At 38.7% G+C, this 26,802-nt stretch overlaps 3 protein-coding genes across 3 annotated transcripts; all 3 read right to left on the reverse strand.

Annotated features, from left to right (window-relative positions):
• Positions 1-234: 234 nt before the first annotated feature.
• On the reverse strand, positions 235-6,683 carry LOC141786313 (protein disulfide-isomerase). The gene is made up of 11 exons (XM_074665045.1): positions 6,509-6,683; positions 6,155-6,352; positions 4,213-4,337; positions 3,981-4,118; positions 3,579-3,686; positions 2,971-3,096; positions 2,657-2,854; positions 2,442-2,562; positions 1,762-1,943; positions 491-580; positions 235-367 (listed from the first exon to the last, which is right to left on the reverse strand). Exons 1-11 carry the CDS (start codon positions 6,681-6,683, stop codon positions 284-286), a joined length of 1,545 nt encoding a protein of 514 aa, XP_074521146.1. The 3' UTR covers positions 235-283.
• Positions 6,684-9,142: 2,459 nt separating this feature from the next.
• On the reverse strand, positions 9,143-11,079 carry LOC141800914 (lipopolysaccharide-induced tumor necrosis factor-alpha factor homolog). Its single transcript, XM_074683775.1, has 4 exons — positions 10,938-11,079; positions 9,756-9,863; positions 9,426-9,627; positions 9,143-9,248 (listed from the first exon to the last, which is right to left on the reverse strand). The coding sequence occupies exons 1-4, from the start codon at positions 11,077-11,079 to the stop codon at positions 9,143-9,145; spliced, it is 558 nt and encodes a 185-aa protein (XP_074539876.1).
• Positions 11,080-15,047: 3,968 nt separating this feature from the next.
• On the reverse strand, positions 15,048-26,802 carry pdia2 (protein disulfide isomerase family A, member 2). The gene is made up of 12 exons (XM_074682569.1): positions 26,552-26,802; positions 23,826-23,951; positions 22,925-23,131; positions 20,047-20,180; positions 19,807-19,944; positions 18,462-18,578; positions 18,229-18,354; positions 17,740-17,934; positions 17,525-17,645; positions 15,457-15,638; positions 15,184-15,357; positions 15,048-15,095 (listed from the first exon to the last, which is right to left on the reverse strand). Exons 1-12 carry the CDS (start codon positions 26,760-26,762, stop codon positions 15,048-15,050), a joined length of 1,779 nt encoding a protein of 592 aa, XP_074538670.1. The 5' UTR covers positions 26,763-26,802.

A 26,802-nucleotide genomic window follows, 5' to 3' on the forward strand; every position in this document is an offset into this window, starting at 1 on the left:
TCACCTTGACTTGTATATAGAGCTCTCACAGTCAACATGATAATAAGACCAAATTGTCTGACAAACTTTGGCGATTTTATTCAAAGACTTTATTTGATTTGATTTGATGGATGGTCCTTGAAAACTAAAATAAAAAGATAAAAACAGGTCTGTCTCCAACTATGCAGTATCACACACACACACACACACACACACACACACACACACACACATCACACACACACACACACACACACACACACACACACACACACACACACACTGTTCTCTCTTTGTTTTCGGATTAAAGCTCGTCTTTGGTTTTGTCTGCTCTTTTTGTTTCTTCATCTTTCATGGCCTCGATGTACTTCCTCCTGTCTTCATCCTCCTGTAGACACAAAGAAACAAGTTTTATTTTTAACACAGAGGGAATAAATCAGCTCAGATAAACTCCAGCCACTGCTGCTGATGTAGCTGTTTCTTGGGCAAAGTGATGAGGTGGATAATTTACCACTTTTCTATATTTTTTAGCTTCTTCTGCCTCTTTATCCAGAAACTGGATCAGGTCCTTTAGCTGTCTCCTCCCTGTGTAAACCACCACCTAACAGGAACACAGACATCACAAACTGAATATTTCCACTTTGATTTATGACAGTCACTCCACAGAGCAGGTAGGACACATTAAATATCAAACTTTTTTGCAGCCATTTGACAGAAACATTCAGGTTTAACTCACAGATATGTACTCACAGCTACCATCATTTACACTGTGTGCAGTAAGGTTATAATAGTTAACTAGTACAAAACCAAAAACGAAAACTAAAATTTTAAATACATTGCAGTTAACGCAAACTAATAATAAGTAGAAAAGAAAACAAAAATGATAAGTAAACTAAAACTGTATCTTGTGTTCACAAAACTAACTAAAACTAACTAAAGTGATAGACAAAATGTCCTTAGTTATCGTTTTTGACAATATTAACAGCCTTTAGGATTTAAATTAATCCGTCCATTCCCAGAGACACATTTTCCCAACCAATTTTAGACAGTTTTAGGCAGTTGTCAGTGCCGCACAGCACCATCATAGCGGCGTATAGGGACGAGCTTGTTTACTGCACTGACTGGCTGTGTGCTGTGCTGCGACAAAACGTAGTGGAGCAATGAATTAGAGCATCTGTAACAGTTTAATTGTTACAGAGTCCAAGTTTTTATTTATTGAAGCTTCTATTATATTGTTTTTTTTATCATTTATGTTAATATTATTTTTATGTAATTTATGTCAACATTATTTTATATAATTGATGCTTATATTTTTTATACTAAGTTTATATTAAGTTTATATTATTTTCATGTGTTTAAGGCAGCAGCCAACATTTCGGTATCAGCATTGACTGCGCAGTGAACACTATGTTGGACTTGAAAATAAACAGTATGACAAAATATTTACTCTGCACCTGATTAATAAGGTATGAAAAACTAAATTTAAACTGAAACTTAACTAAAACTAAACTAAAACTAAGCCTTGTTACAAAAATCAAAACTAAATAAAAACTAGAATGCCTGCTTTAAAACTAATTAAAACTAAACTGTAATGGAAAATAAAATGTCAAAACTAACTAAAACTGAACTACAATGACAAATCCAAAACTATTATAACCTTGGTGTGTAGCTGGGAAATAGTGTCATTAAAATCGTCCCTAAGCCTGTTTACATCTTTACTCTGTCAGTTTGTTGCATGAAAAAGACATGACAAACATCATCTACAAAATCAAAGTCCAGTACCCTCTCAGCATACAGAGCAGGGAAAAGGCAGAGTGATGGGTACGAGCCCTGCATGGACATGTTGATGTCATTGGCTGAGGCATCCATGCGAGCAATGACCACATCCTCTCGATCCTTTAAAGCCTTGGCTAACTCTTCCCAAAGAGGAAACATAGTCCGGGACGCCTTACTGTAGGGAAGATCTGAAACACACATTTAGTACAGACTTTTAGGCACAGGTGGAGTTCAGATTAAAGTCACACGACCATTGAATTGATTAAATGTTTAGGTTGTATGTAAACAACATGGATTAATCAATTCAGCACAAATCCTAAAACTTACACATTTACATCCGAAAACTTTGTCAGAATTTTTTTTATTTATTTACACATCTATCAAATTTAGCAGCCTGTTCAGGCTCTATGATGGGTATTAAAACACAACACAACCAGCTGGCACCAAAAACTACAGTTGCGGAGCATCAAAGAAGAAGTTATATTTTTTTCCACATCATCTTGTATTGTATTGAATTGTAAACTACAAAGAAAAAGAAAAACATGGAGGTTGAGGTTAATACTGGAGTTTGTTCGAGGCTGTTATGCAGACATAATGTCATAGGGGTTAAAATGAGATAATGTTCTTGCAAAATTTTAACTTCAAGCTTATTGGAAAGTGTTAAACTGAAGAGAGCATTTACATACAGAAGAGGACAAAGACTGTCTTGTTGGGGTTAAATGCGACTTTCTCCAGAGTCATTCCCACCAGCTCCTTCACCGGCTGCTCCTCCCATCCTTCAGGTATGGGCTCACTCCGCATCTTTGGCTGTTGCAGTCACATGCGCACAAACACATTATTCCGATCAGGACGAGCTGTCCCTCCCCTGCCTCACATGAATCAAACACGGGGTGTTTGTTACCTTAGCGGTGCCCTGCAGGTAGGACTCACAGAATGTTTTAATAGTTTCTACATCCAGAGTCTCAGAGGGCAGGTGATAGGTCACGTGATCTGTTAGATTGACGAGACGTATAAGAGGAGCTTCAAAATCCCGAACCTGGAAGTACTCCATCATCCTGCCATTACGAGGTTCCTCCACGTTCACCCAGACAAACAAAATCTGAAAACAAACACTCAGAGGTGAGGTGCTTCTAATTGGAAGATTATTCTTATGTTGATGCTGTTTTTGTGGAGAGTGAGTGAAAATTTGTGGAGGCAAATGTGTGTTTAGTCTACCTTTAGCCTGAATGCTTCTGCAGCACTTTGAAACGCAGAGTAGATCTCTTTAAAATCAGAAGAGCTTCCTTTGATGAACAGCAGGGCGTGGTTTAACACAGGGGATGTTAATATTTGAGTGATAGTCTGCAAGAGAGAGGATGACTTCAGCACTCCTGCTTTAAAAATGTCAGTTTATCTTTGTGTAAACGGCTACTTGTTTTTATTTTCTGCATATTTACCATTCTAAGTTATGAACAGTGCATTTCCAGATAAATAGCCACAGCCCAACCAAAAAGGTCTTAAACTTTTGAGTTCTTCCATTTTGAACTAATAGTTTTAGTAACAATAAAATATTCACACTGTGTTGAATAGTTACACTTAAAAATGAATGTTTTGGTGCCGTTGTCAGTTTGTCTTGAGGAATGTGGGGAAAAAAATCCCTTTTTAAATCAAATTTGTTGCTAAATAGGACATGCTTTCTCATATTCTCAATTACTGGCGCTTTCACCACTGAGCCACAGATACAGGGTGTAGAGGGTGAAACATGAAGAGAGAGAACACCCTGTGAAGTCTGAAATTGGAGTTTTATTTCTGCTCAAAAATGAACCTTAAATCCTAAACTCTACCTGCCCCGTGTATTCTGTGACTGGATCCATCTGGTAGACGGAGATAAAAACGATCAGCTCCTCTTTAGACGTCTGAGGCACCATTCTGTAAGCCTGGATGAGCTGAGACTGCAGCAGACAAACACAGACGCGCGCGCACACGCACACACAGACACACACACACACACACACACACACACACACACACACACACACGGTAAGAAAAGATAAACCTTTGAACTTGGTTCTGAATCTCGTACATTTCACCTGCTACGTTTGAGTTTAATCATTTAAATTCCGTGTCTTTTATCCAAAATGCACACAAATGCAAATCAATGAGAGCTTAGAAAATACTTTGACAGATACCTTGTAAGAAGTATACAATTATATCTAAGAAGTGTCTTGTTAGTGGATTTTAGGTACCTTTCTAAGCAGGAATACAACATCATATGTGAGACCATATTTAGTGATAGCTTCATTGTTCTGTGTTATGGCAAAGCTGACATCTGGGAGGTCCACTGCTGCAGCATAGAACACCTGTACATACTCATGATTCAGCTCCTGTGCACATCAAAAAACAACAAAAAAAGCAGTCAGATTTGTGATGGCAGTGTAATATTGAAGAAAGTGAGAAAATTAAACAGTCTGCGTTCACCTTAAAGAATCCAACCACTGTCAGTTCCTCTGAGGTTTCTAATTGGCTAAAATCAGTGATGAGGTCAGCAGCAGAACCCTCCCTCCTCTTCAGCCAGGTCAGGATGGAGGCTGAACTCTGAGGAACTGACACACAAACCCAATAAAACTCATCAAAACCCAAACAACTATATACTGTTGAACAGCCAAGCTGATATTAAAGGTCTTGTAAGGATATTTTTAATCTGGTTATGGAATGTCAAAAAGTAATGCTGGTGCCTTATATTGACTTATTTAAAACAGCAAATAAGACCATCAGCAAAGGTACTGATCATTCTCATTTAGTAAAGTGTCTTGCTTTTTGAAAGGTGTCGCACAAAAGAAAAAAATAAAAAGACAGACTGTGCTTACTTTCCTATCCCAAGATGAGAATAGCCAAGAGGTAATCGACATCGCTTTAAGTCAGAAAACAGAGGTCAAACTTGATATGTTTTTCCCATAGACTCTATAAAATATAGACACAGTCTCTGCCACGTCACCTGTCTGTTCCTGATAGAGTGAAATAAACCCAATCGTCAGACGCAGCCATATTGGATATGACCCAGGCTTTGAGCTTCCTTTCTAACAGCTATAGGGCACCCATCAGTCACATGGGCTGAGCTGTGTATTGGACAATCAGATGATCCAAATATCTTCTAGACTGCAGTTAGAAGAAAGTTTACCCTCTGTACAGTAAGTGCTGATAGCAATTTCTATAGTTCTACAGTTTCATTTAGCAGATGCTTTTGTCCAACGCAACGTACAGCACAAGTTAGTAAGTGTTTCAGACTGAAACCCTTTTTTGAACTAGGCTGTAAATGGGTTTTTAATGCTGTAAAAGTCTCTTTTTTTTGGTTTGGCGTGTACATCGTTTCTGACCTGATGAACAGCAACTTTTAGCACTAATTTTTCTGAACCAGATGTTGTCTCTTGGTTTTACATCAAATTTTCAACTTTCTGCAAGAAGTCTATAGTGGAATGTATCTGAATTGAATGTGTACATAAAAAATCATAAACAGGTTGTGTTTTACTGGAATTGCTTGTCATTTATTTGAAACAGGACGTTTCCTTGTGCTGTGAAATTACACATATGGTAAAGCTAATATAGTGATTTCTACTTCTGCTTTGGCTGAATAAGAATGATCACACCTGCTTCTAAAACACAAAATTTATATAGCATCTGGATTTGCCTTAAAGAGTGGCAATATACATTAATGATTCACCTAGGTATGTGTTAAGTGTATCATATACAGTCAAGACTAATTATTCCCCCTAATTCATTACACAATTAAGACACAGAGTGTCATAAAAATGTAAATTCAAAGTTGTAACTTATTGGTTTCAAAGTAAAATGAGCAAAATAATAAAACAATTTATTATGAAGTGACTATGCCTGCCCGACCAGACAACATACTGTATAGAGAGCAACATGGCGACTTAGCTAATGTTGCTTCCTTAGCTATTAAATTAGACAGTCTATTAATTGTTGGAGTCTTTCTTTACTCCTAAACCATCTTCTCTTTTACTCTCTGATGTTCATCTGTTTAAAAAGAACTTTAAGTAATTAAATATTCTTTTATTTTGGGATAGTTCAGTACGAGCACAGTAGTGTCAGCTATTGTAGCTAGCTAGCACAGCTTGGCTAACACTGATGGTATTCATGACGTATTGGATACTTATGCTTTCTTCGTGCTTTTTTCTTTTAAGGCTTGGCAACGTAAATCTCGAACCATACTATAATCATTCAAGCTTTTTACTTACAAATTTTAAGATGGTAACATGTGACACCTTCATGTTTTAAAGTACATTAGCTTCTACAGTCTCAAACAACCATACAATAAAGGTGCTTCATTTTTTTTTATCACACTTCAATTAAAATAAATTAATGCACATATTATTCAAGTTTTCTTTTCACTTGTACATACCAGGACAGGTAACAGGGTTGTGCTTGTCTCCAGCAAGGTAGAGCCTGATTGTGTGGTCAGTGGCATTGAGCTCTTTAGCCAGGTCCTTCTCCTTTGTCACATCGATCACTGCAAGTTTGACCTCTGACCCCTGGAGCTCTTCAGCAGCTCTTTCAAATGCCTCTGAGACACGAAGGCCTTGTACTGTCAGAGTAGCATCTAAACACACACACACATACACACATTCACACATTCAAACATTCAAACACACAAACACACAGAGTTACGAAACTAAAGCAGTATGCTGTGAGATAGTTTATATAATGTGTTAATATTTTGCTCAAGGTGGGTAAGGGGTGAGTGTGTGTTACTTACGGAAGTACACCAGCAGTTGCTCATATTTTCTCAACGCTCGGTTAAAATCTTTTTTCTCCAGCTGTAAAAGTCCATCTTTCTCAAGGGATGACGTTTCCTCCCGTCGGTCAGGTTGTGTGTCACAAACCACCAACAACCTTAAGGTCAGCACCCCCAACAGCAATGATGTCCTCATGACGGTTCAGGGTGACAGAGTGGACGCTCAAACAAGCTTGACTGGAAGGTATGGAGGGAGTGGAGGCAGGAAGAGCTAATACAATAATGTGTAAGTGTGTGTGAGTGCTGAGCTTGTCTTTGTGAGTGTTCTTGTTATCTGCCGACCAGACCCACCAATCTGTTGCTGATTAACTTTCATATCTGAGCCTCGCTGTATCTCTGCTATTGGCTGCTGCTCATATCAAGTGTATCACTAATATCTGAATGTCCTTGTGCCAACACTATTAACATAAACAAGGTCAAAATGGAATTACAAAAGCACTCACACATTAAGTTCAGTCACTTAAACATATCTTTTAAGATATAGAATATTTATTTACTTATTTGTGTGGAAAGAAAAAACTTCACACTTTTTTCAGAGCTAGCAAGACCAACTTTATTTCTCTATCAACATGACAGAATAATAAATAAAAATATGATGAAGACATTTTTCTTATCTTGAAAAACAGAATTTCAAATTGCCAGGCCTACAAGGCATTATATTACAGTAAAGACAGCTTTGAGGATACCTGTTAAAAAGTCATTTTAAGTGTAAACTCAGGAGTGGCATCACACTATGCATTTGTCCACAACCTGGTGACCACAACAGATTTATCTAACAGTATCAAGTCTATGGCACTACAGTAGTTCAATATGTTTTCTTGAGACCTGGCTTTAATTAAATGTCTGCTTGGTGGTTACGGAAATATGACAGGAGCGATTAATGTAACAGAAAACAACTGAGATCAGCTAGCATCCCTCCATCTAAAGGCAGCAAAGTTTCTCTAATTGTATCTCTAAAGTTTACCAGGAACTATCTACAAGAGTTATTGACACAGTGTTTAAAAGCATTTGAGTCAGAAAAAAGCATCATATTTATTATTGTAAAAAATGGTTGTAAGAGTCAGTTTGTTTTTCAGTTTTCATTGTAAAACTTCAAAATATGAAGCAGACAGTACAATCACAAACCCAACCCATGACATATTATACAAGCATATTTACCTGCATGGACTGAAATAAATAGCTTAAGATTCATTTAATTTAAAAAACAATAGCAACTGTCCTAAACCTGTTAGCTATGCTGTAGCTTTTCCTTAGGTTATGGTTGTTACTCCATCCTTCACAGTATGACAGAGATGCAAAGAACAATTTAGTGGTGGATGTGAGGTGAGGAAAAGAAAGCTTTGGGATAAGCTTTGTGGACTTGTACTTTACATACTCTAAGTGATGTGTGAAGATATGTGTCAGTTTTACACCATCAGCAAGGACATTTCTTTTAAACCAAACACTGAAGCAGGGTAAACATAGTTAAATAGTCTGAATCATATATATTTATATCCATAAGAACAGTTTTGTGTTCTTTAACTTATTGTTAAACTAATTATATAAGTCAAAAATGTATAAATGTAAACAATTTTCACAACAGAAAAGCAGTTGTATTTAATATAGCCATGGTCTTGTGCGCCTCTTTGAATTAAATGTTCCTTCAGTGCATTGATTTGCAGATTAAACTTGGACCTGCTGGACAGAGCTCACAATAGAATGACATGAGGTCACTCCGTTTCTACATACCTAACAGTATTGATAAAGGTGCTATATAAAACAACCCAACAGGTGCAATAAAGCCAACAGTAGAGTGCAGGAAGAGAGCGGCCTGTGAACTCCCTCATAATTCTGAGAAAGGACCTGATCCACTTCAATAATTAAAATAACATTTTTATTTCAGCAGGAAATGTATGTGTAGAGTCTAAAGCTTGAACAAGTTGCCCCCTTCATTCATTAAGTAAACATTAATCCTTGCTGTATGTACATTATAAAATGATTTAAAAAAAATATTTAAATAAAGAAAATTTCCATCATCTTTCATACCATAAATGTCCCTTGTGAGAAATCAGACCCTCCTCTACTGAAGCTATTTTAGCTCACACCCTCCTGTACATTCTCATGAGCGGTCAAAAGTTCAAAACTAGTTTTTGCTTAGTTTTCTTTCATACATAAGAAATGCTTGTGCATCTGTGAGGGACACCTCTCAACATCCAAAATGTTCAAATACATTAAAAGAACTTGTAAAAAGGGTGGTGAAAAATGTGGGGGAAAAAAAAAGAAAATGACCTCAGTGCTGACACTTGAAGAAAAGCAGACGACATTTCCAAGATTGTGGGAACTGACTCGAGTTTCAAATGTCTAAAATATGTACAGCTCCTGCTTTAGTATCCACTCTTGTGTTCATCTTAATGTTGGTTGTTTACCTTTTAAATCTTAAACTACACTTGTTTCATAAGCTAAATACACTCTTACTTCACTGTGTAGCCTGTGTAGTGAGTCATAGCATGACTAGTTTACATCATATATTTTATCTTTCCACACTGATATAAATATTTTACGAATGGTAAGTGTGTTGACTTTTGGAGGAGAGAGGTTGAATAAATGTTGATGGTGTCATCTTGAGTACGTGTGCAGATGCTTTCCACAGTGCTGGCAGTAATGATGTACATCCTGAAGACTAGGCATCATGAACGGGATCAGACAGCAACCGCAGATGAGCCTGAAGTGCACGCACACACACACACACACACACACACACACACACACACACACACACACACACACACACACACACACACACACACACACACACACACACACACACACACACACTACCTTAAAGTTTTGTTGAGCTCTCTGACGTTAGAAATAATAAGTGTGTGGGTCTGTGCCTTACCCCATGAAGCTCATAAGTAAACACATGCACCAGGCAGCCTTCCCAGGCTGGTATGTGACTTTTGTTGTATCAACCTGATGGCAGCTCGGGCAGCGTACCACCGCAGAAGTGTCTCTCAGATGTGTCACTACGACAGGAACAGGCTCTGGCTGGGTCACGACCGTCTGGGCTTGTCTGCTGCTGACAGACGATGGTACACCAACTGGCATCCAGAGGATAGAGGAAGGACAGGGGAGGGTAACAGGAAGAAGAGAGGATGCAAATGAAATATGCTGTACTGCTCATTCTGTTTGTTTGTGTTCTATTTAGAGATGTGGTGAGCTGAAATACTTTGTGTAGTGGGATGGATTATGACTCCGGTGTTTCGTGAATGTGATGATCCAGCAGTTGGCACACGAGGTGGGGTCAGGACAGGAAAAGGATCTGGCTGGACGGTTACTGGAAAAAAAGAAATGTTTTGACATACATATAAGAGGGGCGCCAAAGTCAGCACAGAGTTCTCACTGGAACCAAAAAGGACACAATAACTAAGAAATATGTAACACTATTAGTCTCTGTTCATGAACAGCTTACATCTCAAGCAAAAAAAACATCTCAGACATGCCAGAAATCTACTTCTTGTAAGAAATTTAGTCATGAACTAGACTCAGGTCAATGTATTTTTTCCAAACCTTTTTTTTCTCTCCCTCTCTTTAAAGATGCTGCTAGGAGGATCTGTTTTAATTGCACTCCCTCGCCACCTTGTGGCCCGGAGTCTACGCACAATGTAAATTACTTTTAGTGAGCCATGTGTTTGTTTTGGAATTAAATGAAAATCGGGTCAAAACAAAGTTTCTTTGTTCAAGGAAACTTTTTACTGGATACAATGCGCTGAGGTAAGGGACTTATCAGTACAGTTACGGAGTGGTACTGTTTGAAACGTGACATCAAGCTGGCTACATGTATGGCAGCCCTGTAGTCTATCTGAAGGCTAGCGTGACAACATGTAAACACGGTTAGTTTGTAAGTAGTTAAGTAGCCGCTTATATTTAACGCAGCTGGCAGTCTGGTGCTCTAAGACATGTTTGTAATGTGTAATATAAGTAAATCCTGGTTAGCTTTGTCCTGCCAGTCATCCACCAAGCAGAGCTAAGGTAACCTCACTCTTCATTTTATTGATAGACTCTCAAGTTTGAACAGACAACTGGAGAATGACTGCTAAAAACTGAGCAACTTACCATTTCATTGCTTCTTGTTCATTTATGTCCTCTCTGGATAGAAATTATACATTTATTCCCTGACTTAAATGACAATAGTTTAACTGTGGGGGCAGAAAAATAAACTTTTATTTCCTCTGGTTAATGAGATTAATTTTTGAAAAGCTTGGTTTAAAAAAAGGGAAGAAAACCCAAGAGGAAACTCAAAAAAGTCAGTCTTGACAAAGTGCCTCAACAGTCACTCAATAAAAGTGTTTTCAAACTGAGCTACCCCTGTAGGAAACAGGAGAACAGAAATGGGTGAAAACTCCTTTACCTGCTTCTCCATAGGTGGGAGGAGGTGTTGGAGGGGAGTGAAGGGACACATCGTACGAAGGAGGAGGAGGAGGGATATTTAATCCATCAGAGACCAGAGCAGGAGGGTGGAAACGTGCCTCCTCATATGAAGGCGGTTCCATCAGGAGATCATCCAGTCAGGCAAAAAGCTGCAGAGAGGAGAGAGGAGACATCAGATCACACACACACACACACACACACACACACACACACACACACACACACACACACACACACACACACACACACACACACACACACACACACACACACACACTTTTTTTTTAAAGTTTTGAGCTGAATTGAACACACTTGATCCAAAGAAATAACTTGCTCAGGTGATCAGAGACTGAATGAAGAGTGGAGACAGACAGCGTCATCACTCATCACTGTGGATATTGGAAGAGTCAAACTTGCTTTTCTGAGTATCAATAGATATTTCACTGTTGTCTTTTGTATTGTAACACTTCAACTAAATAAAAACTGAGGTGAAATTTCCAATCATGATTGTCATCCATGTTATATTAGACCCAGCTTCAGTTTGTCAATCTAGTTTAATTATTTATTTTTAGTGCACCTGCAACATAAAAGCCATTCCACCTTAAAAATCGAAGGGCTGCTGATTGAGCAATTCAGCCTCTGTGAGTGGTGAACATTTTAGAGCTTCAGACAATAAAAAAAAAAAAAAAAAAAACACAACAAAACAAAACAAGCAAAAAGCACAAAAACAAACAAAGATTAAAAGGAAATGTGCAACACTAAAATGTAAAGAAAAGCTCCTAGCAGCATGCTCCAGCACAGCCCAAACATGTATTTACCATCAGTTTTACCTTTGGCAACAAATGACCAATCATAATTTCAGGTTTAGAGGTGAACAACTGGAGTACAAAAGAGATGCCCAGTCCTGTTTCATCATACAATACAAGCTGAAAAATGTGGACAAAATGGCACATAATAACGAAACAAAAACACTCAAACAAAAACCAGAATGCTCTAATACTCAAATCTAGTGCCTTAAAATATCCAATTCAACTCAAAGCTCTTTTTTTTATAATCCCACTGAGGTCTGTTGTTAGTTCGGTATTGCAAGCCCCCATTTTTTCCAATTCCCTCTCTTTTGAGTTCAGAAATGAAAAGTGTATTTTTAAAACAGTGTGTTTGAATCTGAACATATTATGTGCAAGAAGCAGAGTATAAAACCAATTCCCTGCATTATGGCATCAGCAAAGTTTATTGAAACACTCCTCTCTGGCAAGAAACTGTAATTCACGGATACAAAACCTCCCACCACAGACATGTTCTTAGCTGACAGTATCAAGCCTCATTAACAAAGCTGACACTGAATAAGGACTTTGTGGAGTGACACTCTTATAACCTGTGATTCTTTTTCTCTGCCAATATGTCAAAGTCGAACACAGTGGTACCAAATCCCCCAAGGCCAGTCCCTCACACGTGAAAACCTCAAATAAACCGTATCTGGTGCTTCAGTTGAGTCTGTAGTAAGACTTTATTCACTGGTATAAGCAGGCAACAGGGATTTAAAGTGACAGTTTGAACAAGCACATACACACTGAAACATTGATGTAAACCACAAAGTTCTTTTTTAATCTCTAGCTCTCAAATAATCTATATGTGGTGACTCTGCATTACCCCTAAAAGTTCACTGTTGAAAATATGATAAGTTTTAAACCCATGTCTGGGATAAGTCTCTACTTTTTGTAATACAAAGCTTCAATGAAGAAACAATGAAAGAAAGCTCAAATGTAAAATGCTTTTACAGGTCACAATCTCCCAAAAAAAGTTTTCAGAAAACACTACAGGCTCTATGGTATGTATCATTAAACTGATGTAATCCTGATTCATGCGATCACACTCTCCTGCGTAAACCGAAGAAAGTGTTTCCTGCCAACATGTAACCTAAACCAGTGCTACGAGACATTAAACACATTATCTGAATACAGCCAAGTCATTGTAGCTCACATGGGACTCCGCTCTCATGTAAATAAGAGCCCCAGTGTTTGATCCAAACAGGTACAGACCTGCGATCTGCCGTCAATAAAATACTCCTAACACAGCCTGTAGAGTGAATCTTTTCCTCCTTCACAAATTAAACACAAGTGAGACAGAGAATGAAAGAAGTGGTCTTACCTGGGACAAATGAGGAAGCTCGGCTGGCAGTAGGAAACACGTACCATGTTGGTGACAGGTGTGACATCACAGCCTGTTAAACCTGTTTTCCTCTGGAATTAGAAACATTTTACCTTCCTCAGACTGGAAAACTACTCTGTGCTTGTTTACTGTCACTGCTGCCTTTACTGAGATCAGTGCTACTTTTTAAAGTCTCTACTGTCTTAAAACTTTTAATTTTTCACCTAGTAGCACTTGGTAGTGAAAGTGATATTTACTTTTGTAGTACTCATCAGGTTCTATAGGAGTCACTCATCATATTCTCCATGTGTGTGTGTGTGTGTGTGTGTGTGTGTGTGTGTGTGTGTGTGTGTGTGTGTGTGTGTGTGTGTGTGTGTGATTGCTAAGACTTTTTAATATGTATAGTAAGCCATATTTTCACAGAGAAGTAAAATATGAACACAACTTATCTGATTTTTATGAAGCCAAGGTAAAAGCATTGGACAATTTTTTAAACAATTTAATGTGTTTTTAAGCTATGGAGCCTTAAACCATCTCAAATCAAAATAATGAATTAAAAAACATAAAAAGTACAGTGTAGAATGGGAATATTTAAAAATATCTACTGGTTACATAAAAGACTGAAATATTCACACCCCTCCCATTAGGGGAGCAACAGTAGCCTATGAGAACAATAACCTGCTGTGATGCATAGTTAGTATGCAATGAACAACCCTCTTTTTTCTCTTCATCTCAACAAGTCTGAACAAGAAGTACATGTGATTGTTATTTTTTTTTCTGGAAAAATGCAACAACAAAACCAACTTACCCATGCTCAGGACAGGATTAGTAAGAAGATAAGGCAAACAGCTTTTTCCAAAAATATTACAAATTTAAAGGTTTCTCTTTCTGCTTTTTTGGAAACCTAAAATAAAAGTTTTATTGTCATCATGTGCACCTTCCGTATATCATATTTTTAAACAGGTAACATGTCTTCACTCTTGATTACAGCCACATATTCTCCAACAGACAAAATGATAGAATGAACACCAGTAAAAAATTAGTCAACCAGAGAGTATAGCTTATGCCTGAGGTTTTTCATCTTCCTTAGAAGCTCATGAGCATATGATTTGAAAGTTAATCATCAAACCACAAACAAAGATATTTTTAGGATGTCAGCTGCTCAGCTCCTGAGTGTGCATGTGGGAAAACAGTCATGACATGTTCTGCAGTGAAAAGCATTTCTTTGATATGACATCATTTTTTTTTCACATTAAACACAAGACCAAGATCAGTAAACACCTGAAAATAATGTTTTTTTTTCTTTATTACATTTGGATCTTTTGACATCATGTACAAATTCAGCTTAAAGACTGAAGTTGAACTTTTTAACTCTCTTTTTCCTCACTCAGTTACCACACACTGCATGCCCTGCCAAAGCTCGGGGAGAGTGAAACATTCTCCGTAAATGAGGCCAAAGAGCCGTGACTTTGTTTATTTTTTTTTAATCTTCTTCCTGCAGTGTGCCATCACTGGAAAGAATGCAAAGTGTTAGCTCTGCTTTTTTTGTGTAGAGCTGACACAAAACCCCCTAGAAATATCTAGTGCTGTATGTCAAATTTTAAGGCACACATATCCCATAAACACAACTTAAACTTTGGGCATTTAAGTTTTAGCCAAACCAAACAAATCAAAAAGTGTCAGATCTGGAAAGTTTAACTTTGTAACTGACTCATTCAAAAGAAAAGCGCAACTGAAAGAGAAAATAGCTTCTTCGTTGCTCACAGGCAGTTTGATGTTGTAAACACTCAGGATGGAATTCAGTCATCTAAACAACCCAATGACACCTGTTCACTGAGCCATGCATGCAACATGTTGTAATGTTTTTGAACCAAGGTAGTTTTATTAAGAAAAATTGGAAGACGCTAGGTTGATCCTGATTGGCCAGAAAAACAAAGTGACATCACAGCTCATCTTTAGGTGGTTCTTTGGTTTTTCCATCATCAGGCTCCTAAAGAAACAAACAACAGGAAAGAGGTGAGGGGAGGGGGGTTCATTTTATGAGAAGCGCTACATCACAAATTGTTTAAAATACAAACCTTGTTTTCATCGTCATTCTTGTCATCTTTTTTATCATCACCATCATCATCATCATCAATATCATCGTCAAAATCATCCTCATCATCATCATTTTCCTCCTGAGGCAAAACTCCTCCACTATCAAGGAACTTAGAAAAGGTCTCCAGATCTCTTTTTCCAGTGTAGTCTATCGCCTTAAGTGCAACAAAACAACAACAAGAGAAGAATTGAGGGAAAAAGGGTCTGGGTAAAAAGTCTCAATTATCTTTTAAAAGGATCCTGTGCGTCAGTACCTCTTTGTTTTCACCAGCCGGGAAATATTTTAGCGTTGGGAAACTGGCAATCTTAACATCCGCAACCTCGTTGGCAGTGGAGTCCATCTTGGCTATGATGATGTCGTCACGGTCAACGTATTTTTCACCCAGCTGATCCCAGATTGGGGCCAGCTGCTTACAGTGTCCACACCAAGGAGCGTCTGAATGGACAGGCACAAAGTTCTGAATATATGCACTCCTGAAAACAAATTTGCTCATTCACACATGCTGCCAAAGCTTGACATTGTCCCCATCAGACAGAGCCAGGGAGACCTGCGGTAGTAACAGCGTAATGTTTACAAAATCTCCAAAATGGCAGAGGAAGTAGTTCAGCAGTTTTTGCCTTTACATTAATGCTTTGTTTATTTCAATGTTTCCATAGTTTCAAAACAGGAAAGCGTAAGGAGCAGATTCACTGTTTGCACAGGGATCCCTCTTGTCGCTCACCTGACACATGACATAAAGGCTGGTGAGTGAATAATGAATGACTCTCATCCCTGAAGTATCTCAGGTCAGTTTCGGTCTGTGTCTACATTTGTTAAGCTAAATGAACTGAAACTAATGCTCACCGCATGGCTGACGCTAACGCTAAGGGATTGTGGGTGAAGCAGATGTAAGCTAGCTGTAAGCTCTCCTGGGTTCAGGAGAGGACAACAGCCTTATTTTTTGTTTGAAGTGTAACCTGCAAGTGGCAACCTGTTTGTTAGAGCCCAGTAGCATGAGCATTAGTTGTGCTTAACTTCACTGTTTAAATCTGAGGCTAACGGTAGATTGAACTGTAATTTCATTTTAACGGTTAAAGGCAAAAATTGCTTTATAAAGCCTTTTAGTGAAAATTGTGGGTTTTTGGCTTTCCTCACAGCCCACAAAATGCGATATTTAATGACAAAACCTGTATTTAGTAGTGCTTGTGAATGTAAAATCCTGACCTAAACCGAGCTGTTTGGATTTTGGGAATTTGCCAACGTCAGCGATTCCATTTTTTGACCAATCAGGAGCAAGTCTGACCTGATTGGTCCACCAGAGCAGATACCCCTGAACCCCCTTCCTGCCCACTCTCCTCCCGCCTGCTGGAGAGAAATCTCTCCAGCAGCGGGGAGGAGAATGCCAAAGTTAAAGAGCCCTCACTGCTTTGTTTTTGGCTGTAAACAGCCACATTGTTCAATGCACAAGCTTCCCATCTAGGAAGAAGACAAGACTAAGTGGCTTAAATTCATTTATCAAGGAAATGCACCAGCTACACTCGGTTAAACTGTGCATGTGTGCTAGTCACTTCACGGCCGACTACTTTTCCAACTTTGGACAGTGCAACAGAGGGCTAGAGAATAGACTGGTCCTGAATCCAGGCGCATTACCAACCATCCACCAACAAACCTCAGACCCTGGAAATGTGAGTATTTTAAATGCTGTGTGCTGTGGAGCAGATGTAAGAGCTTTTCCTCAGTGTCCCCCCTGTCTCTGTGTTAGCTTCAGGATGCTAACTTTAGCTGCAGTTAGCCTGGTGTTTTAGCATGTAATGTTACGGTAAACGAGCTTCACTGTTTTCCAAACATTGTGCACTCGGTGCTCGTGGCTCTCAATGACGCAGAAGAGTGGGGCGGTATCAGCGGTGGCTCATTTACATATGAAGGTCACGCCCACTAAATCAGACCGTTCTGAACAGAGGGGCTATGAGAGCCTGGAAACAATGCTGCTGTGCTTGATTTATTGGCTTTTTGGACCAAAACATGTTATTACCATTTCATGAAGACATCAATGATCCATATTAAACTGCAGAAATAGAGCATACTATGGGACCTTTAATGTTTATTTATCATTCCTTTATGTGATTCTGTTAACCTGAATAGTCAACAAATTAAATTTTGCTGTATTCAGAGTGTGTTAAGTCTAAAGGAAAACTCTGAGGAGACAGATAGTTCCCCTGATGAGAAGCTGATGAACTTTTGCTCTGAAACAGGGGAAAAAAACTCTTGAACTTGAAGGTTCACAATGAGTTGATTTCTTTCACTTCTGTGTCACATCTTCAAAGCGAAACACTCAGACTTACAGAACTCCACAAAGACGTTTTTGGTTGGGTCCAGGGTCACAGAATCAAAGTTTTTCCCCACCAGGACTTTAACTGGTTCTTTATCCCAGTCCTCTGGGATCTCCTCAGACCGAAAGTAGGGCTTCATCACAAAAGATGAAAGATAACAGGTTTAATGTAGCTGTTTGACAGCACATCACATATTGCCATGTATGTTTGTGAATTTTTTGTGTTACCTGTGCAGTATCATCAATAACCTCCTGACACAACTTCTCCAGAGACTTTGGCGTCAGATCTCCAGAAGGGATGGCAAACTTCTTTTCTGTCCCCATATTGATGATGCGTGCTGTTGGAACGTCCGCCCCAGACACTCCAAAGTATTTCAGTACATGAGAGAGAGCGTCTATGACGTCTATTGAAATGAACAGCATCTATGAAAAAAAACACAAGACATGACAGCCATCAAGTTTCCTGTTTATCACTTACTTTCTCCGACAGACCCTCTTTACTAGATAGAGTGGTAGAGTGACCTAACTGAGCCTTTGACTTATCTGGGATGGCATGAAGTATTTGAACACATGGACATGAATGCACTGAATTTTCTTACTTTCTTTCCTTTGACCAAATCCTCTGACAAGGTTAATACCAATCAAAGTTCAGGATTTTGAGGCCATGGCCATCCCTCTGTACACACTCTCTCTCACACCCACAAACCTGATTCTTACCTTGCCATCAAACTTTTTGGCCACTGCCTTGGATTCACCAATCAGCGCTGTCTGGCTCTCAACAGACGAGTTGATGAACAGCAGAGTGTGCAGGAGGATGCTGGAGGAGAAGATCTTGTCTGCAACCTGAGACCAAGAACACTAGGTTGATTCCATGTAATGCTGTAGTAATTATAATTTTTGTAAACATGTGTGTGTGTGTATGTGTGTGTGAGAGTGTGTGTGTGTTTTACCTCTTGACTGAATGGGATAATCAGTGGCAGGCTTTTTGAGTTGATGAAACTGGTCAGATTTTTCTTGTCCAGTGTCCCGCTTTCTGGCAACAAAAAGTCTGCTCTGCCGTCATCAAACTTACGAACAAACCAACACACACACAGACACTCACACACACACACACACACACACACACACACACACACACACACACACACACACACACACACACACACACACACACACACACACACACACACACACACACACACACACACATCTGTCATTAGAGAAAATTTTAATGACCAGTAACTTCAAATCTATACTTTTTTTTATAGTTTTGAAAGACTACCCAACGATTAATATCAGTTATTCTACATTTACAAACCCCACACGACTAGTACACTATGTGCTAAATGGACTATCAAGCATGTAAATATAACACTGTCACCATTTACCATCTTTCATCTTTGAGTGGTTGTCTTCTTTATGACAAAACAAAACACTTGTGCCCTTATCAAGCAAATAAATAAATAAATAAATGAATAAATAAAAATGAAAATGAAAATAAAAATACGGTTTCAAATTTGAAATAACACAAGAAAAGGACATACAAAGAGCCAAATACAGATTTTAAGACAATGCATAGCCTGTATATTTATGTATAACCCCCCGTGTCTTTTAAGTGATACAGACGCTAACATAGACACAAACAACAGCTGTGCTCTTTTCAGTCATTTTGTGTCTTTTTGGAATCATTTTGTGTTATTTTCATCACTTTGTCCCCGGTTGCGGCCGCTCTATTTACATTTTTCAGAATGTGATTCTGTGTGTGTATTTTTGTATCTTTATAAATGTTTTGCTGACTTTCAGCCCTTACACTCTCACAGGCTTACCAAAACCCAGGCTGTGAACCTTTTACACCCCTTTTCATTTAACATTAACTGATTTTTTATTCATCACAGTGACCCATAATAAACTGTCAAACACAGAGTTAGACACAGGTTTTGGTTATCTTGACTTACTACTTTCTCCAAATTTGCAACATTTAATTGACTGAGATGATGACAACTCACAGATAAATCAATAAGAAATGATCCTAAAATAAGAAGAGTATTTGATTTTGTCTTTTACCTAAAAGCTTTCTTGAGCTTTGTTTTACTAAAAACAAAACCCTTAAATCAAATTTGTGAATATGACATTTTAAAGAAGAAAGAAAGCTTTATGACCTTACAGTATGACACTTTTAAGACTAACTGTATGCCCCATGTTCAGACACTAGATGGCAGCAAAATTAACAGCTTTGAATTACCTGACTGCGAAAGAAAACTTGTGTGTATTTGCTTTAGTCCTTCATGATCATACCTTTTTGAAGAGTACCACAGAGTTTGCTTTTGCTTCATACTTCTTGATAACATCAGAGCTCGTTGACAGAGCAAACTCTGCGTCAGCAAGGTCATAAGCAATTTCCTTAAACTCCTTCACCGCCTCACTCTCCAGATTCTGATATGAACACAAGTTAAAATACAAGTATATAAAGATAAGTACACAGTGTTAGGATGTTTATGATGGACTAAGTGAGGCAGGTAAGTAAGATAAACTTACCTCAAAGAATCCTACCACAGTCACATTAAAAGAGTCAATGAACTGAGCTGCAGAGCCCACTGAGTCGAGCACCACGGCACCAGGACCTGCACGACGTTTCATCCACTGGACTATTCCTGATGATGTCCTCTTACCTGAAAAACACAAAACACACAAAGAGTCAGAAAACAAATGAAGGCATACCATCAAGTTGAAGTAATTTCTCACACTCTGACACAATATGATTGCACTGAATGAAAGAAGTCCTATTGTAGCTGAGATGAAAGTTTTAAAAATGTTAAAATATTTGCTGATATGTGCTAATTATGTAGTATGTGCTAAAAAGCTATAAACTCTGAAATTTAAGGTTAAAAACCAAAAACATAAATCACAACAACATATTTTACTGTGGGTACACAACTTAGCAAGAGCATCTTAAAGGTTTATCATTGAGCCAGAGATAACAGTTGGTGCGCTTTGCCAAACATAAAGGTAAAAGAAGAACACAGAAACAAACCATGGGCTGAAAAAAAAAAAGAAAAAAAAAGGAAAAAGATTGCATTGGAGCGGAGCAAAGCCAGAAATGCAAAGGCAGGCTCCCCTTGGTGACTGGCATGTAAGATCTGAAATCTAATCTCTTCTATTATAGTGGACGGAATGTGAGTCAAGCTAGAAAATTAAAATAATTTTTTTTTTAAAAAGTATTTTTTTTCCTTGTATATGGTTTTTTCACTGTAGTAAGTTCTTCACCTGCTAATTTAAGTGTAAGTGCTCAACATTCAGAGAAATTTAGATTTGAGTTATGTAATCAGGTCAGAGGCAGATGATTGTTTGTTTAGATTAGCATAAATATTGAATAAAGGAAGAGACAGTGGCTGTAAGATCTAATAAACTTGTATCACTTACAGATTGAAACCACTGTCGTATCAGTTTATGTGTTATTAACTGCCTGCCAAAAGACTGATAGTTTACCTTAGCCTAGTTTAGCTTAGCCTTAAACAGTGAAGCTCAACTCACCTGACCCCCATTAAAGCCAAATAAGTATCAGTGCTGTTAACTGTAAAAGAGTAGGTTTGTTGTTAAATAAAACACATTAAAATATCACCGAGAGGAGGTGAGTGAGGTCGAAACGACTTTGTTTCTGTGCTTACTGTATAGCTTAAATTAGGATATTAGCAAAGCGACTGGATAAGGGGAACTGAACTTTTATTATGATAAAATTTGTTGGAAGTTATCTTTACGCTTCTATTTTAGATTTGAACGCCCCTCATCTCGGAGGACATGATATATATATATATATATATATATATATATATATATATATATATATATATATATATATATATATATATATATATATATATATATATATATATATATTATGTACAATAAACAAGTAATCTATATAAATCTACAGCCAGGAGCCATTACCTGAGCTTTGTCTATAGAACGTTTGCGCTGACGTCACGATTTGCGTAGTTCCCCGGATGTGCGGCTGCATTGGAGGTACCCAAACGTTAATATTGAATGGACGGGGATAGAAGTGCGCGGCAAAATACGATTTTAAAATGTCTTATCTGCCAACAAGTGTGGAAAAACGCACGGAGTACAGTAACTTTGTGAAGGCCTCAGCCAGCAAGAACAAGAAAAATATTTTGAAAAATTACGCCAAGTGACCCATACGAGGAGTTAGCATCCTGAGCATCAACTACCCAAAGGTATGAAAACAAAGATGTAACTACTATCATTTTCATGGAAGAAGAGGTTCATGGAATAAATAATACTCTTTTGGTAGAGGCTCACTTAAAAAAACCCATGAGCTACTTATTGCTGTGAAATACTTCTTTAAGTTATACTCTATCATAATGTATTTACTTTTACTAAAGTGTGATTTAAGATGCTATGGGCAGAGAACATGACAACCTGACAGGAAATGCTGTGAACAGACTTGAATGTTGAGATTAATGACAGATTATTGCCTTGGAAATCCTGATGGAGTTTAGCTAACAAGCTAGCTATTTTACTATTTGTACGTTAACAATCCTATATACCTGCGAGCTCAGTGCTGTTCTGTTGTGAGAGTACCTCCAACATGGTCGAGCTCGAGTTGATTACGTCACGTGAAAACACAATAGTGTGAAGGCAGAAATGGTTAGCATTGTTGTCTTTAAAGTGACACTGTTAGCGCTTTACTTTACTGATTGACAATGAGTTTTTTTCATGTGGAAGTTTGCTAATTTTTTGATGCAAGTCAGATAATTAGATTAATTCCACTTTCAAGTCTGCATTGAAAATAAAGGCACAGCTTGCAGATCCTTAACAGATTTTAGTGTTAACTAGTAACAGAGACACGACTACAGCTCTGACTTGACTCAAAGCTGATAAATCTAACTAAACAAGACATCATTTCTTTAGATATAGGTGGAGATATTTCACTTCCTGTAATAATTATGGCGCTGGGGTCAGGTACTGGACTGGTACTGGGTAACTGGTTAATTAATTTTATTCACCATTTTTCTGGCCCATGTCTCAAAATTTAGTTTCACAAATTCCAAAACTATACCAGTTTTTAACTTAAGATAAAAGAGCGATAGCATAGAACAAAACGCTTCAAATCAAGTTAATTCTGCTGCTGAAACTTTTAAGCCAGAAGTGAACTACAGATGAGTCAATTAATTAACTGTATCTATCGTAAAGCTGGTAGACAGGTTCGGGGGTAAACAGGCTAGGTAAACACACACGCTTGCAGACTCAAGGCACATAGCTGGCTGTCCAGGATACACTCAGTCTGAGTGATGATGTTTGGTTGTGAATCTGTACAGACAGACAACAGCTTTCACAGTATAACCTACAAACAAAGTATTAACTTTTCTGTGTGTGTGAGAGTTTGTGCGCTCACCACTGTAGTCGATGAGCTGCTTTCTGTCTCCTTTCGTGAACAGTTTCAAAGTGGGGAAGCTTCCAATTTCAAACTCGTCAGCCAGCTCCTTTTCCTCGATGGCATCCACTTTGGCCAAACGCACCGATGGCAGATCTTTCCTCAGCTTCTCAGCAGCCTCGGCATAGACAGGCTCGAGGCTTTTACAGTGGCCACACCAAGGGGCATCTGCACAGGTGCGCACACACACACGCACACAAACACACACACACGGGTGAGCAGAAAGAGAGAATTCACCTCTTTATTTGTCATTGCGCTGAGTTTAAATGTGTTATTTCAATGTAAAGAAAATAAAATGCAGCCTCTCCACAGGCCTCTGCTCTGCTTGTTCTTTGTTTCTGTTCAGAGACAGATATACAGGGAAATGAGCTGCTGATAACAGCAGTGACAGTTTGGATAAGCCGTCCCTTATTTCCCTTTGCTTTTTTTGCTTTTTCTTCCCTTGACGTGACCTCTCCACTCAGAGCCCTGAGCTCACTGGTGGGAGAGTTGAATCAAGTTAACATCTGGAGCGGTTAGGCCACGTGTGGGGGTCAGAGCCTCCGACAGAAACTTCAGCACATTTGCATCTTATTTTACTACAGTTTAACCATGTTATCTTTTATCAACACATTGGATTATTTTCCACAACTTCAGCCTCTTCTCAGTAATGTATTTAATTTTACTTTTTGCTCAGTTTACTCATCTGTTTTAACAAACATTTAAACAGAAAATGGTCTGCATGAATCCGTTTAAGTCAAACACTGGTTTGATTGTTGCCTCAGACAGGAACTTTTTTCAGCTTGTAGAAGTAATTTGAAGCCAGTTGAAAAAAATAGAAATGGTCTTTTCACTAGATTGGATATGATCTATGTTTACTTACAGAATTCAACCAGTAAATGCTCATGTTCACTGAGAGCTCTGTCAAAGTTGTTGATGTGGAGAACGAGCACATCTTTCTCCTCCTCTATCTCTGTAGTTTTCTCCTTCTTCGGTTCCTCCTCTTCTTCTTCATCCGTGCCATCTGAAGTATCTGATGATGTATCTTCTGTTACCTCTCCTTCGTTATTTGTTTCTGTCTCTTGGCCAGTTTCGCTGTCTTTTGTTTCTGTCTCTTGGTCCTTTTTGGCATCTGTGTCGTTGGCTTGGGAGCAGGAGGCCAACAGCAGCAGGCCCAGCAGGGTTAGGGATAAAAGCATGCGTGTCCTCATGTTGGCTCCTCAGGTACCTGTAGTACACGTGTTGCTGAAAGATTGTACTTTTATTTGTGTAAGATGAAGAGTGTGTGTCAAAATGTTACTGGCCTTCCTGCTCAACCAATCAAGTGATGGGGACTCTTTTCAGTCTTAACCAATCACATGGTGCCCTGTAGATTCTGAAACAGACAAACTGGCATATCAGGTGTTAACTTAATATTTACCATTTTTCCAGCCATCTCTTTTTATTGCCTGTCCTCCTCATTGGGTGTTTTAGACAAAATTACCCAGCAGCTGGGAGTATGTTCTTAAAATGTTCTCTCCTGATGACTTTGTCTCTCTTTAGGTCTTATCAGACCCTCTTTTACCTAAAGCAGGAAGGGTACGGTTAGAGTACAATTCTCCAGCTCTTCTTCCTTTTCACTATTTGCCACGTCTGTTTACTCAAACTAGAGCAAACACATTCACCTGTACCCCTCCTTTCACCTTCATACATCTCTCCACACCTCTTTTAATGGATAAGAAGATAATTGATCTGTTTTACAAACAGATCCAGGCCAGAATGCTTGATCAGGACTCTATATTACTTGAAACTCTTCAGGGGGTCTGTGCACCTGAACTTGAAGGGTTTTGTGATGTGGACTGTATCAGTTTGGCCCAAAATAACTCTGGCAGTGAGGACAGTTTGATTTGTAAATTGTACAATTAAACTTGTAAGCAATATAACCTCAAGTAGATGATATTACCTTGTTTTTTCTCTAGATCAGGGTGTTTCAGCTGTTATAGATTCCAGGTGTTCAGAAATTATTTTCTGTGCATTTTATGGGTTCTAGGTCGAAACTTATGTTTGAGATAATGCTTAAAGGTGAAATGATCACAAAGTACATTAAGCATCTGTTTTGTAGCCTGTTTAACTAACTAAATGAATAAACAAATGAATGAAAAAGAACAGCAAATAAAATTTTTATTTATGTATCTAAATAAAATCCACACTATTTTTTATGACATAATGACCTTGTTATCCTGCATGGACACCACAGCTCAGGGTGACAATCCAGGTTAACTGGAACAATGTCTGTGCAAACAAATATTTCATAATTGTATTAAATGTAACATTCAAAGCTTCTGTGAGACGTTTTTAGACATTTAGGAAACAGAGTGAAACTTAATTGCTGTGTCTTCAAGACCTACAAAAGCAAACTCCAACATTAGAGACGTAGTAATTTCTATGAAGTCTTTTTTTTTGTCTGCTGCCAAGGGGTAGGCACCAGGCAGAGTAATAACCTCCAAGAGTCATTTTTTATTTTTACTCAATGAAAAAATAAAAAATCGCAAATAAATCTTTTTTCTTTTCTCCAGATGCATAAAACAGAAGTGACATCTGGGACAAAGGAGCCACCAGACAAGAGTGCTGAAGCCACAGAGGAACTTATGGTAAGTCAAAATGTGTGGATATTTCTTTGTGCTGCATGCTATAAAAGAATGTAGAAGTTTTAACTAAAATGCTCTGACAGAAAGTGAGAAACTGAGTGTTTTTGTCCTCTACATAAAATGCATGGGGACGAAATCAGCCAAGAGTCAAGACCACAAGGGGGCGCCATCAATTACATAATCCTCTAGTTCTTCGCAGGAGCTTTAAATCCTGTCCAAGCTGCAAACTTAGATTAACAGCTGAATCTTTTAAACCAACATTCACAAAAATAGGCTGCAGATGAATATAGATTTTCTTTTTTTAATTCAAATCTTTACAAACACTTATCAAATTTAGAAAAGGACATTGATTAGGTATGTTGTGTGTCATGCTGTGTGTGTGTGTTTTCTGTCAGTGTGTGTGTGAGTTCTGGGTTTGGATCCCAGTTTGCCAGCAGGTCACTGAAGTCTGGCTGAGTGCTGTCGAGGGTGTGTGTGTTGTGGTGTTGCAGACTGAAGTGAATGTGTGTGTTATTGTCAGTGTGTGTGCTGTCCTGTAAAGTCATGTTACTGTTTGTGTGTGTCATGTCAGATGCGTTGAAACTGGCCAGAGAGCGACATGGGATTGGTTCAGTCCAGAAACTAAGAGGGAGATGACGCTTTATCATCGGGCGCCCGCGGCCCTGACTTTGGCCCCCGTGGTCAAACAGTTCAGCCAGGGGCCCCAAACCGTCAACTCCCTGATCCTCCCCTGCAGTGACAGAGCTGCTCTCCTGCTCAGGACTTCCTGCTCTTGCGATTTTCAGTAGATCATCATAATACCGCAGACGCCCGCTGCTTGTCAAAGAGACAGAGTCACTGTAGATGTCACAGGTTTCTTGATCGCTGGAACAGCGGCCGAAATATCTCTGGACATCACGGCTGATAAGGTCTGCAAACTTCAGGAGCTGCTTGGTCTTATCTAAAGTGCAGTGGGCAGGGCTCAAGAAAACCTCTTCTAAACGTTCCTGGTCTTCCTCTTGAGCTTCATCTTCCTCCTCCTCCTCATCCTCTTCATCGACTTCTTCTTTTTCTTCCTCTTCATCCCTAAGTTCCAGCTTTTCTTCCAGCATTTCCTCCTCATCCTCCTTACATTGGGAGTCCTGGAAAATCAGGGGGAAGAAGGCTGGTGTCGGGGCCTGAATGAGGAAATTTGTCATCACACCTGCCGCCATGATGTCTTAATCAAACAGACACAAAACAAAGACAATTAAA

This window comes from Halichoeres trimaculatus, unplaced genomic scaffold (genome assembly GCF_033239565.1).
Source record: "Halichoeres trimaculatus isolate MK-OKI-2021-1 unplaced genomic scaffold, fHalTri1.1 fHalTri1_scaffold_2, whole genome shotgun sequence".
In the NCBI taxonomy this organism is placed as follows: domain Eukaryota; kingdom Metazoa; phylum Chordata; class Actinopteri; order Labriformes; family Labridae; genus Halichoeres; species Halichoeres trimaculatus.

Coding starts and splice junctions, on each gene's coding strand:
- LOC141786313 (XM_074665045.1), bottom strand. CDS start 6,683: ATGAGGACATCATTGCTGTTGGGGGTGCTGACCTTAAGGTTGTTGGTG. Junction 3,687..3,980: donor TTGTATTCCTGCTTAGAAAG/GTACCTAAAATC, acceptor TGTCTGCTGCAG/TCTCAGCTCATCCAGGCTTA. Junction 2,563..2,656: donor ACCTGCAGGGCACCGCTAAG/GTAACAAACACC, acceptor TGACTGCAACAG/CCAAAGATGCGGAGTGAGCC.
- LOC141800914 (XM_074683775.1), bottom strand. CDS start 11,079: ATGGAACCGCCTTCATATGAGGAGGCACGTTTCCACCCTCCTGCTCTG. Junction 9,864..10,937: donor TCCCACCTATGGAGAAGCAG/GTAAAGGAGTTT, acceptor CTTTTTTTCCAG/TAACCGTCCAGCCAGATCCT. Junction 9,628..9,755: donor AATCCATCCCACTACACAAA/GTATTTCAGCTC, acceptor TCTGGATGCCAG/TTGGTGTACCATCGTCTGTC.
- pdia2 (XM_074682569.1), bottom strand. CDS start 26,762: ATGGCGGCAGGTGTGATGACAAATTTCCTCATTCAGGCCCCGACACCA. Junction 23,952..26,551: donor TCAAGAGGAAGACCAGGAAC/GTTTAGAAGAGG, acceptor GCACGGATGAAG/AAGAAGAGGAGGAACCGAAG. Junction 23,132..23,825: donor GCATTTACTGGTTGAATTCT/GTAAGTAAACAT, acceptor GCACCTGTGCAG/ATGCCCCTTGGTGTGGCCAC.